Raw genomic sequence first — 14,651 nt, forward strand, 5'->3', positions numbered from 1 at the left:
AAAAAAACATAATACTTTATATATAAAAAAGTACTAAAATTACATAATGATGGATACAAAACTTTTGTACTGATTCTAACTGCTGCTGTTCTTAATAACATAAAATTCAACAATATGGTAGCCTTTTCCAACAAATAGAAGACCTTTTAAAAATTTTGTGTTTATATAACAATAAATTTATAATTAATACACAGCTGACACAAATTTCCATTTAACAAATCCTATCAACAATTTCAGAACTACTTCTTATTATTAACAATCTGTTCTATACTACACTTTTTCACACTTTATTGCCTACAAATAAAAAAATTTAGCAAGAATGTAAATATTTAACAACTAGTTCAAATAATAATAATAATAATAATAATAATAATAATAATAATAATAATAATAATAATAATAATATATATATATAAAACAATACCGATTAAAATCTAAAAATAAAGGTAAATAATTAAATTTAAAATTATGTCAGAAGTAGAGTACGGTGTTTCAAAATGTTATTTCAATAATACAGTTAGAAATAATAAATAAGTTACTTACAAAATAGGGATGATGTGTGATTGATTCGTATTCAATACGCAATTTATGCAGTTCACCAGCAATACTTGTTTTCTCTTCTAGTAATTTCATATACTGTTCTTTATGGTAAACAACCTTCTCAGAAAGCTGTGTGACCTAAGGAAAAATAAAATAAATTACCAAGAGTTCATTATAAAATTTAAGAGAATTTTTAAACCCTCAATACGAGTAAAACACGAGTGTATCATGAATTATAGGATTGTGACTTTATCACATTATGAAGCTTCAGTATAATACCAAAGATCATGAAGAATAACTTAAATAAGAAACAGATAATTTTACATGACTTTTTTTTCAATTGCAAGTAAATTTACTTGCATACATATATCATTTATTCAAATGAGACAAAATAAATGTTGACATCATGAAAAATGTAACTACACGTGAAAAATCATAATTTCATACATGCAAAGCAACTGTCAGCTGAAAGTTATGAAAACTCAAATCTGTAAAGTATACACATATACAGCATATTGAAGTTTAGCACATATAAATAGCTGAACACACATGCCCACATTTTAAGACATGTTACGCAAAATAGAAACAACAAATAAAACACTATCAATGTTTATATAAAATTTTCCACTTTTTTCTGGAAAAGTAGTTAATCTGTTAATTTCAAAACCACAAAATAAATAAAGCTGTAAACTAACAAATTGCTCAATAATAATAAATATAACAACCTAGGAGTATATAAATTAAGCTGAAAGAACTGCACTAAATATAATTCAGGGTAGAACAGCTACACATTCGCTTACAGATATAAATAACACATACAACCAATAAACACAATAACAGAATCAACCTTTGTAAATAATTTCATACAAACTTAATGCATGCATACATAAATTTTTTATAAAGTATTATCATATTAAAGTAAAAGGATGCAATGTTTAGGACAGGATTTTTTAACTTTTCTCCAAAATAACAACGTTAACAAATGTCAGATCAAGCCTCCACAAGGTACACCAGGAAATATTAGGAAAAAAATAAAAGAAATTTATCCGGTGAACTGAATCTACACAAACTTCACAATTTCATCTATCATCAAGTCATACCCCACTACCATCTCAATAGATCACATCTATTGAGATGTGAAAACTAGATTCCGAGTTGTAACTTGGAATCTAGTTCCACCACAGGTGACCCCTTGACAGTCAACCACGAAAGGTCTTTTAAGGAATACTTCACTGGCTGAACCAAGCAACACCAGAGTTAAGAGAAGGTAGCATTTGGATCCAGTAAACTGCCACTTAGAAGATAACATGCACTGGAATGCCCTAACACTGCACACATGAGCAAGAACAATTCAAAATCCAAAATCAAACTGAAGCAAACCACCTACATTTCCACATACAGTGTAAACTCACTCATGCAGACTGGTAAACTAAAAATAACAACCGACCTAATGGACCAACATAAAATTCTCATCATGGGACTGCAGGAAATACGAAACACCAACCAGGACACCATAGAATCTCTACAAAGATGTACCAGGAAAGAGTGATGAAAAATGTCCCACATTTTGGAACAGGCTTTTTAGTCAGCCTCAAAAAAAATAAACTACATACAAGGATTCAAGTCATCATTCCCAAGAATCTCAACACTCACCCTAAAGTCACCTAATAAAATCTGCACCATAATAAACACCCACGCCCCGACTAATAAAAAAAAAAACAATCTCAAAAGAACATAAAGAAACAAAAAAGTTCTGGGACCTACTTGACAGACCATAAATAACATCCCCCTACGAAAAAATGGAAAAAACAGACTTCAAAATGGAAATTGGAGACTTCAACGCTCAACTAGGCAGAGAAAGAAAACATCATCATCAGAAAATGGCCCTCCCAAAAGAGAATACATAATTATGAACAGAAACTCATCAAACACTGCAGAAATCCCTAATCTCCAAATCCACATATTTCAAGAAACCTCAATAAATCAAAAGCTGGAAACACCCTACTAAAGCAGGATGGAAATTGCATCATATCTTTACCGACAAACACAACCAAAAAGAGATCCATAATGCGAACTCCTCCAAGGAATAGATACAGGCTCAGATCACTAGAGTCAAAATTAAAGCTAAATTTACTCCCCAAAAATTACAAATATCCTTCCAAACTATTGTAAAACAAAGAAAAGAAACCACCCAAATCCTAAGAAAAATAAAAAGAAACACCATAAAGACACACTGAAATCAATAAAAGTTGAATTCAAGAAAACACAGTAGAGAGGCTACCACAAAACCTTCAAAAAGCAATTCCAAAAATACGAACCCAAAACTCTGCTATTGAAGGATCAACACCATAATCTGGCCCATAACAATAAAGACAATGCGGAAATCTTAGCTAACTATTTCAACAAACCCCTAAATTGTGAAGAACCAACAGAACTCCTAACTTCAACATCAGCACCCCAATAACATCACTAGAAAACATTAACCCTCTCATAATAAAAGAAGTCTACCAAGCACTAGGTGAGATGAAAAATTACAAAGTGGCTGGAGAAGATCAGACCTTTGTAGACAAAAGCTTTCATCCACCTGCTACACAATAAAGCAGACAAATCAGATCGTAACAACCACAGGGGAATCTCACTCCTAGACAGAACATACAAAATTCTTTCAAGAATCATCCTCAATAAGGTCAGTTAACAACTCAAGAAAGAACTAGGAGAATACCAGAGATGTTTCAGAATCTGATGGAACTGTCCACACCAGATCATGAGTCTCAAGCTAATAATGGATTATAACAGAAAATGGAGCAGAAACATGGTAATAATATTTGTAACTTCAAGAAATCATGCAAGTACATCTACACAGAATCCCTACAAAAACTTCTCAGACTACATCCCAAGTCAATAAACATGATAAAACTGACCCTCACAAACACTAAGTCATAAATAAAATTCGGAGAACTCTTGGAACCATTTGAGATCAAAACAGGACTGCGCCAAGGCGATGGACTTTCACCACTACTATTCAACTGTGCTCTGGAAATGATACTGAGGGAATGGGTCAAAAACTGCCCCCAAAAATAAAAATAGGCCAAAAAATCAAAATAAACTGCCTTGGTTTGGCACTGCTAACAAACAACATTGATGAAACTAAAACAGATATTAGAACTTCAAAATAAACTGCAAATAAATTGCAAATAAAACTGGTCTCAAAATATCACTTGAAAAGACAGAGATTACGCCCTAAAAACCAACACAAATAAAAAAAGTAAACGTAAGCAGTAATAAAGTCAAAATAGTAACCCAACTTAATTATCTCAGAGAAATAATAATAACCTAAAAACACCTACAGTAAAAAATGTCTACCCATAAAAGTAAAAATAAAACACTACAACAGTTATAACTGGAAGCCATATATGCAGCAGAAACACACTTCCACCTGAATGAATAATCAAAGACCAACAGACTCCTGAAAATCAAAAGAAGAATTGGAAGAACCTGCACCAACAAAAGGTACCAGAAAGACAGGCAGTGGTGGGTCCTGTCCAACAAAGTCGTGTACAAAAAGTTAGAACTCGTCACTGATACCATGCATGAGAGGAGGCTAGGATTCTTTGGACACATCATGAGGATGCAAGATTCAAGACTTCTGAAACAGCTGGTGTGATACAATCTCGATTTGAAAAACACTAAACACGCATTTCAGGATGCAGACGGATCAGAGAAATAAGAGATGATCTGAAGCAAATCGGTCTTATGTCAGAAGATACCACAGACAAGATAAAATTAAACAAAAAAAATCAAGTACAAAAACACTTACTTCACACTCACAAGAAAGAAACTCACAACATGAACATTTTCAACACTAGAAAGGATATGGAGATAGGAGCATATGAAAAAGTACTGGGAAGACTGCAAGGCCTCAACAGTCCCTTCAAAGAGACTTAGATAATGACTGACTCAAGTGATACTATGCGGTCATAAAATACAAGAAGAAAAAATTATGGTAAAACAAAGCCATGCTAAACTTCATTTCATTTGCTTAACTTTACTACTGCCCCCAAGCACATAAAAACATAATGCAGACCTATTGTTTAATAGATGGTAATCTAATCTACTGTTCACTATTTGATATATAATAATTTCTCATATCTTAATGGTTTACATTTTTTTTAACCATATCCAACTGACGGACACACAGATATCAATTAATTTGCTAACACTGTTGAGACAGGAAACACATCCCTGTATTTAATTATAACTTTTGTTCTGTATCTGATTTCTCAGATACGGTTTGCAATATTAACTATAGTATATTTTTCTTTTATTTTTCTAGGCAACAAAATTCTTCTTTTTTTTAAAGTTATTTATTTCAAACTACAATATTATTGAATTATTGAACTATATTGATGATTTACTAATATGACACAAAATGGAATTTTTTTGTCATAAACAAAGCTTTTATATTGATAACTATAAATAAATTGCTATTATTATCAAGATAATTACAAATGAAATTTCATTATCACGTTTTAAATTTAAAAAAATAAATAACAAACAAAAATGAAATTATAATACAAAAGTCAAAAATTGTTTTCAATATAAAATGATATACAAATAAATATTACATTAGCCTACATACCTTCATTCAGATACCTGTACCTTAAACATTTTTGTTTTCTAAAAATTAAAATTCTAATAGGTAAAATTTTATTTTATAAAAATAATAATGATTAATAGTAAAATAGTGAATAATATGTGGGATAGATTTCTACATGAAATGTTAAAAGAGAATAAATAAAATATACATTCCAGAAAACATCAATAAAAATAAAACCAACAGTATACCTTTTCTTCTAAGTCTTGAATTATGGAACGATCAGAAGGTTCTTCCGTTGTGGCAACTGATTCGCATTTTGTAAGTCTAGCTAGATGTTCTTCAGCTTTATTTTTATCTTCTACAGCAGTTCTTAATTCGGATTTTAATGATTCAACTTCTTCATGAAACCTTGAAAAACAAAAATTCAATGATTAATCATGCCAAAGAAAAATCCTTAATTCATTTTCACAATTCATTTTTTTGGCTTCAAGCAGCATGTATACGAGAAATCCATGTCGACTAGTTAGCCAAAGGTATGTGACACATACATCTATTTTGTTAAATTATTTATTTTATTTTTAATTTAATATTAGTAAATGACTTCATATTTCTATACATGCAATTTTTAATTTTAATTTTATTTAAAATTTTTTATTTTAATTTCAATTTGGAAGAAAAAGTTTTTAAAAGAAAAAGAATTTAAAAATTTTTAATCTTACCTGTAATATAAAATGATTTTTAATTTCAATTTTAATTGTGATTTTAATATGTAATTTGATACAAATATTTGTAAAAAGTTATCTGAAGCAACTGATGATGCAAGTAATTTGTGAAATTGCTCCTGAATGCATAATGGAATAGAATAAGGTAAGTGTGATCCTACTTTATTTTATTTATTAATTCTGTACTTAGATTGATCAGATAAATGCAAAACACACACACGTGCGCGCGCTAGTAGTGGAGGTTTGCTGATTGCAGGAAAATCTTTAAATAATTGAATTAATGAACTGTGGACAGGGTTTGAACTAAATGATTCAAAACAACTGAATAAATAATATTAGATCAAAAATAAAATAAAATTTACATTACATAATCTATATTTCATCTCTAAAAATCTCTAAAAATATATGTATATTTGTATTAGTGGAGATCTGCTGGTTGAAGCACAAACTTTAATGAATTGAATTAATGAAATTTGAACTGTGAGTGTCTATCACTGTCAGAGCTGGGTTTGAAGTGAATGATTATGAATATCTAAAAACCAATTTCTAGATTTTTTGAAATTCCAAATTTCAAAGGTTAAAATGGATTTTTGAAATATTTTTGAAACCCTATTGTTTTTTAAATTTCTTGGTAACAAATGAAGAAATCAACCTGATTTTTCGTTACTGTAATTTTAATGTCAATAAATCAATTTCTAGATTTTTGAAATTTAACTTTGAAAGGTGATATAAGAAAGGTAAAAAAAGATTTTTAACAATGATTGTAAATTTTCCCAGTCCCGACTATAGTTAACAACATATTCAGTAGATAGGGGCTTGCAAATAAATTAAACTCTTCAGATAAATATTTAAAAACCATTCTCAGGGTTTTTTAATTCCGAATTTTTTAAGGGGTGCAAAGGTGCATGGTGCTGTGACTTAACTGACACAGTCACTGCCAACACTACTGTATGTGTGACTGACTGCACGCAACCTGTCTCCAGTAACTTAACTAAAAACCATAAAATAAAAAGACTAACTGCTACAGGAAATGCAAGTAACCATATAGCTCAGGCAAAGCTGCAACGGGTAACCAGCACATATGTATATCATATAATATTTAGTAAAGTAAGTAAAAGTTAGTAGTTACTATTACTAAGCCGTTTTTAAGTAACTACTTAGTTTTAAGTGAATAAAAGATGCAACTACTAACTAAGCCTAGAACTTACTAAATTTTTCCCGAGGCTTAGTTACTTCTAATAGTTTTTGTTGAGTGAAGGCAAGTAACTATCACATGAGCATAGTAATAACCACCCTTTTTTCAAGTCTGATGAAGAGCAGAGTAATTTTAAATTAGTAATAGCCATGGTGATGTTTGTGCCAGTTTGTGAGAGGAAAACTTACATCCCAAGAAAAGCCATTAACATTAGTAGGTGTAAGGAGCTGTCAAGGTTAGAAAATGAAAGTGTAGATTTTCTAGCAGAAAAATTTTTACCTGAATCTCAAGGAACGTGCTCAATCACCCAAGAAATAGATTTTTTAAGATCTCTTGGTGACCCAGGTTTTCAGATTGGGATTACAAAGGACTTCATTGTCCATTGTTCTAAGGTGTGTAAAACGACTAACTTTGTTATGGACAAGATTATTAATAAACAAATAACTGGATACAATTCCCACAGACAGAGCGAAAAATAAATGAAGTGAAGTTACAATGGAAGAGATGTTTTACTATGCCAACAGTAATACATCGCATTGGACCCATATAATATAAAGAAACCACAGCAATATGGGGATGAATATATTAATCGTAAAGGTATGCCAGCCTTAATGTACAAGCTACTTGTAATGGGGATGAAGTATTTACCAGTGTAAGCATTGAATGGCCTGGGAGGGTCCACAATGCCAGAATATGGTGGCAAAGCCCAGTTAGATCTGTAATCTCGCATTAAAACGGTCCAGCATGTTTACTGGAGGACTCCAGGTACGGGATTTCACCTTGGTTAATAACACCATTCAAACTTCCTCGCAACGCAGAACGGCAAAATTTAATCAACTACATGCCAAAGAAAGAGCCATTATAGCTTTGAGCAAATCAAGTGATGCTTTCCAGTATTGGCGAATTGCGGTCAAGTATCTGTTGAGATGGTACCAAAAGTCATTGTTTGTTGTACTGTATTACATAATGCAGCAAAATGATTGATAGATTGATTTTGAAAATAATGCGGTAGTAGAAGAAGGTGATGAAAATGGTGAATATAATGAACAAAAAAATGAAAATGAAGGAAGAAAAATTTGCATCAAGAAATGTTACGTGTTTTTAGTTGTTACTATGCAGTTTTAGTAATCGTTTATTCAACAGATTCTTTTGCAAATACTAAAACTGGTTAGTAACAACTACACATTAGTTACTAACTTTTATTCACTTAACCAATTAAATGTAGTAACATTTTTTACATTTTATTCATGGGCCTCACAACATTTAAGGATATAAAAATCTGGGGAGATTTAATCACAACAATATGACAGATGGGAAAGTACAAATTATAAAAGTTACATAACATCTTAATTTTATAGTAAACAGTCAAAGAGAAACAAATTTTAATTTTAATCAGTTAAAAAATAGGAATTGAAAAAAAAAAGAAGTTAAATCTTACATTGATACTTGTTTCTCAAGGCAATTAATACAATTCTCAAGCATTAATCCTTCTTTTTTCTTATTGTTAAGCTCCTGCTGAGTTGAATTTAGCTTCATACTGATTTCATCACTTCCTTCTTCTCGTTTTTGCTGAAGAAGTTCTAAAACAGATAGCTTATCTCTCATCAGCTCAATTTCATTTCGGCTTTGTTTGCCCATCTGTTGAGCATCTAATAACTGCTCTGTAAAAACAAACCAAAAGAAAGATATTGAACAGTTTGCATAAAATTATGACTACGTAAGTGCACATATCTGGGCACACGTGGATGCATATTAAAAAAAAAAATATTTATTTTGATTTAATTACTGTTGTTTTAGTAGCTAATTAAAAGAGTATCTACTATTAGCATTCATTATATAACAAAGATTTTTCTTTTTCATGTATTAATTTATAAGAATAGTTCTCTGATGATATAATATTTCTAAAAATTCTTATAAAAATATTTGCCAAGTAAACATTATTTACATCTTCAGTCTTGGTGATTTCAATATTCTTAATGTATTATTTATGGCCAGCATGCCTTCAAGAAAAAGTGACTTTATAAAGGCTGGAACAATGCTATACATGAAAACTTATTTTTTTATATCCCACAATCAATCTTTCTTTTGAGTCTATCTATTAACAGTCTTTCTAAAAACTGATAAATTTATAAAATGAATTAAAATAAATAAAAAAAAAAATAAATAAATAAATATATTATAAAATAAATTTAAACTAAAAATAACAAAGAAAAGACAGTAACCATGCTACTTCTCACAAATTCAATATCCTTGAAACCAACATCCTGGTCTTCAGAAAGCAAAAACAGTAAGTTAATACCTTAAAATAACATCTTACCTAGAATTTATATAATCCAGACTAAATATCATATCAAATAACTTCAAAATGTTTGAAACACCAGAAATCATGAAATGACATTCAACAAATACAATCTGTTCAAAATTTGACCCAGTATATAAACATCACCCTTCATCCTATATAGTGTACATCAGTGTATCTCTTTCTGGATTTCTGGCTTTAATCTTGCACAAACACAATATAATTGTCAACTGATCTCAAAAAGTGCTATATCAGTTTGATTGCGAACAAAAACAAATTAGTTATACATCTGAGATTGTCTGTTTAAAGAGCATTTACAGATTTCATCAACCACTCCTATATCAATACTAAAAGGAATGGATGACAGACAATTTGGTCCTCAATTAGGTGGCCAGAGTGGACATATGCTCCAATTTACTATTGGAACTGATACACTTATAACTAATCAGAAGTCAGTTTCTGAATTGTCCTCTTAATTAAAAATGAAATAAAAACGAACTAACCTGTTATAAAAGATAAGCCCTGCTGTTAGTTTTTTTGTATGTAAATTTTTATGTATGCTAAGAAAAAAGTGATTTAACATTTTCAGAGCCCCTATTAAAAAGTCAAGAAATTTTTGTTTTGTATTTTATAATTTTTAAAAAAATCACAACAATATTTTAATTTATTTAAAGAAGGCAATACTAATAATAAAACAAATTTTCAGTTAATAAATAATTAAATCAAATTGTACAGTCGTATCAAAATGAATAACAAATTTTAGTTAGAAGTTATCAGTATTTTCTCCAATCACTGTTCTTTGACTTTCTAATACATTGATAACTTGATCTGAATGTCCATTCCATTAGAGCACCGCAGATGTTAGGATTCAATTAATGCCACTGCCCTAGAAATGGATGGCCTACTGCAAGATAAGATTGACTGCTGAACAATTATTAGACTTACAACCTATACTTAAGCAGTACCTTAAGAAAAATTATGCAAATGTTTGCAGCGTGCAATGTTATTAAACATTTATATAATGTAAAAATTTAAATAAACATTACACTACAAAATTAAAAAAAAAAAACATAAAATTCTATTACTGTAAATAAAAGAACTCTCTTCTTACGTTTAAGGGACTCAATTTCTTCAAAATCCTTATTTGTTGTCTCTTGATCGACATCCAACTTTTCCATTTGTTTTTTCTGTACCTCTTTTGACTGAATACAACTCATCTGATCTTTTAATAACTGTAATGATGCTTCGTGTTCCTCTTGTAATTTCATTGCTTCCTGTAATAAAAAAATTTCAAAATAAAATTTTTAATTAAACAATCTAATTATTTAAAACTGATTGAAGACATAATACATAAACAAATTAGTTGAGAAAAGACTAAAAAAATAAATAAATATTAGATTTCTTAAAAAGTTATCTGAACATGGTATGTATATCACAGTGATGGGAATGGAAACTACTCATTCTTTAAATGATAAGATAGATAAATAAATAAATTTTTTATACTGATCAGTACATAATAATACATTATATAAATCAAATCAGAAATGGATATAAGTAATTATAAAACAAAAAATACATGTGATTAAAGTTCATATTAATTATTTAAAGAAATTCAATGTCAATGGAAACATAATAAGACACTTTCTCATAATCCTGAGTTACACGATAACAGTTCTGTAGTCTGGTTTGGTAGAGATGGATATTGTTTTTGTTTTTAAGAATAAGTGATTATTCATTTTAGCAAAGTTTGAACAATCATAAATATATGCACAAAGATAAATTAATATATTTAATTTTCAAAATATCAGTCTACACAATTGATATTTATGGCTACTACACAATAACCTGACAGCCCATCTTTGGTAAACACAAAATCTTGTTCTGGCGTTTTGAGCTAAACTCAAGAGATGATATTATAACTTAAGACAGGAATATATGAAAGCATAACAATGATGACAAGCTTTGCATTTTATTAAGACGCTTCAAAGCAAAACAGTACGATTTCATTTTGCTTAATTACAACTTATATAATTGCAACTCATAATAAAACACAGAAAAAATAAGCTATAATAAAATATAAAACTTTATTTTTTTGTGTTCAAGTGGTTTCTAAAAAATAATTCTTCTAAAACAAGCGTTTTCTTTCATGATACATACTGTAATTAAGTGAGACTAATTAATCATAAAATTTACTCAAATTACTAGTCATAATAATTGCAAAACTCCTTTTCCATTTAAAAGGATATAATAACTGTAAAATATTAATACAATACAAGTGGATTGTTTCTACTACCATACAATTTAAAAGTGACAGATAATGATTTTATATCATTAGTAGTAGTCTAAAAAGTAGCAAGATTTTTGTGCACGAGATAGTGTTAGTATTTCTTCCAAAAGCTGCGGGAAGACTGCAATACAAAAAGTTGAAAAAAGCTGGCTACAAAAATAAGCTTGCTGGGTGCCACATGACCTGATTCACAAAAATTTATTTGATCGAATTTCTAATGAAACATAATGAAATTGAGCCACTTCTGAAGCAGCGATGAAAATTACGAGTTATGAAAAACGGATAACCTACGACAACAATGTATAAGAAATATCATGGCTAAAGCGAGGAGAAGCTCCACAGTCTGTGGCAAAGCTCGCACTGATGCCCAGTGATGCTGTGTGTTTGGTGGGATTGGAAGGATATCATGCATCATGAGCTGCTGCTGGTACCAGGCAGAATGATACACTCAGACCTGTACTGTGGACTATTAGCACAATTGTACCTAAATGAAACGGCCAAAACTGATTATCATAAAGGGTGTTGTATACCACACTTACAATGCCAGATTGCATACATCTTTAACAACCCATCAAGAGATTGAGAGAACTTGACTGAGAGGTTTCAATGCATCCACCTTATAGCCCAGACCTGGCAACATCAAACTACCTTTTGTTTCGGTCTACGCAGAACTTCCTGAAGAGTGTTAAGTTAGTTTCAAAAGAGGCCCATGAAAACCACATGTCATAATCTTTTGATCAGAAACCACAGAAGTTCTATACTGATGGGATTACAGTGTTGTCATAAAAATGACAGAACATTAAAAAAAAAAAAATGGTGCATATGTGGTCTCATAATGTTATTTTCCAATAACTAAATATATTCTCAATTTTGCCCTCCTAAGGCTAATACTTTTTAGACAACCTAATATTTGAAATGCAATGTAAATATTATTTGGGTATTAAGTCCATAGTACAACCTATATATATATATATATATATATACACATACAAAACTTTATGATTTATCAGAGTACAATGAGAATTTATATTTTATACAGTGTTATTAAGTTACATTATTTTATAATTTTAAGATTTTTTTTCCCCTAAATTACAGAACAACAGCTTACCTTCCTCATCGAAGGAAAAACAACTGAGAGATAATCAGTTGGCAAGTTCTAAGAAGCAGTGAACAAAGATATCAAAAAGACAATAAATCAATTGACCAGTCTAAATTGACTACATCAAACCCATTTTATATTTTTGTTTTCATAGTATTTCAAAGACTGGTCCCAATTATATAATGCAGGAAAAAGATTCTACTTTAATTGATTTCAAATTTGTAATCGATTAAGATACTTTCAAGGAGTAACTTCTCAAGATTTTTTAGTAATAAGTGTTTTAATATCAACTTATGAGATTAATTACCCTAAGTTTTTCTTCTTGTAAAAGCCAGTTTTCAGTTGTCTGTCCGTAACTTTCCTTGGCATACACTAATTCCATTTGAGTAATGGCAAGTATTCTCTCAGCTTCCTCTGTTTTTTCTCGAGATTCAGCTAACAGTTCTATGAAAAGTAATAAAAGAAGAAATCAATAAAATATCATAAAACAATGTAATTAAAAAATCAAATCTGATATTGTTCAACAAAGCATTCACTGCACTGTGACAGTAAATTTGTTTAACAGACCACTATGGGAAAACAAGCAAACATACACAAAAATATTAACTGCTAAAGAGTTTTACATAAATTAATCATAAAAAGAATAAAGCATAAAAAATTAAGATGGACTGTAATTATCCATTAATTAAAAGAATATAATAATAATAAATAAAACAAACCTTTTATAAATGCACAAGCTTCAGGAAAAATATAATTGGCAAAGTGTTTCTAAACCATTCGCCTTATTTGATCATATTTTGTTTGAAGCAATAGTGCTTTTTCTTTTAACATTTTCCTTGTATGTTTCTATTTTTATTTATAAGGTAAGTGGTTTTTAAATCTAAAACTCTGAAGCTTTACATATTTCTGGTTACAGTGCAATCATTTAAAAAAAGAATATTATGATTAACAGTTCTAGCAGCAGTAAAAGGCTTTTTTAATTAAATTAAAAAGGCCAAAACACTTATAAAAACTAATTTATAAAACATTTTCTCAGCGATTTTTTTAGTAGTAATTGTAATAAAATCTTAATAAGCACACTAGAATTTAATTTCCTTTCACAAAAATTTAATTTTCCATTAATTAACAATGTGATAAAGGAATTCATCTCAGCTATGGAAAAGCGGTATCATGGCAAGTGGAATCCTAATATGTTGGCCGATTATTGTTGGACCATCAAGAGGGATGTTCCACAGGTGAAATATAGCAAAAACTTGTCATTTCTTACTTTTTAGGTGAGTCAAATGTTTGAATATTGTGTAGTTAAGAATGCAGAAAGTATTAAATGTTTGAAATTATAAATTCCTGTCTCTTGGAAACCTAGCGTGATGAGGAAAACCTATATAAATGCCTGTCTCTTGGAAACCTTGCATGATGGGGAAAACCCGATATCATATTTGAATTCAGGAGAAAAAATAATATCAGAATCACATATTTTTCTTCCTGAGACAAAAAAAATTCTTTTTTGTTCCCTGGTGTTATAAGAAAACATTTGATAGCTAAGGAAAAATAATATAATCAGTAAAAAAAGAAAAAACTGGCCACAACTGAACAAGCATGAAAGAATGAAAATAGAGCTAAATTGTTTAACTGAGGATAAACAGTTAATGATGAAACAACATTTTGGCAAACAGAACATCACTCAGCATACATCTTCAATAAATAAATATGTAATATAATATTAATTAATTTTCCTTATCAACACCTAATTATTAACCACAAATAATAAGAGGATAAATTTAAAAAAGCAAACCGGTCAATGCGTTTAATATAACAATGTCTAAGTTTTATATTATTTGTGAAAAATGTCTTTTTTTTAATGAAAAACATTCCAGAAGTCATTCTTACAAGTGCTGATAAATAAATTAACACT

The 14,651-nt window shown here is 29.7% G+C and overlaps 1 protein-coding gene across 2 annotated transcripts in view; it reads right to left on the minus strand.

Annotated features, from left to right (window-relative positions):
• The window catches only part of LOC142323637 (uncharacterized), a 150,574-nt gene that overhangs the window by 22,393 nt on the left and 113,530 nt on the right, over positions 1-14,651 (minus strand). For both annotated transcript variants that reach the window (XM_075363575.1, XM_075363576.1), the window contains exons 16-20: positions 13,047-13,183; positions 10,465-10,627; positions 8,493-8,715; positions 5,386-5,545; positions 544-678 (exon numbers count right to left, since the gene is read on the minus strand). In XM_075363575.1, coding sequence (XP_075219690.1) covers positions 544-678; positions 5,386-5,545; positions 8,493-8,715; positions 10,465-10,627; positions 13,047-13,183 — 818 coding nt within the window. The remainder of the gene's footprint in view (positions 1-543; positions 679-5,385; positions 5,546-8,492; positions 8,716-10,464; positions 10,628-13,046; positions 13,184-14,651) is intronic.

The sequence above is a fragment of the Lycorma delicatula genome, chromosome 4 (genome assembly GCF_047948215.1).
Source record: "Lycorma delicatula isolate Av1 chromosome 4, ASM4794821v1, whole genome shotgun sequence".
Classification (NCBI taxonomy): Eukaryota; Metazoa; Arthropoda; class Insecta; order Hemiptera; family Fulgoridae; genus Lycorma; species Lycorma delicatula.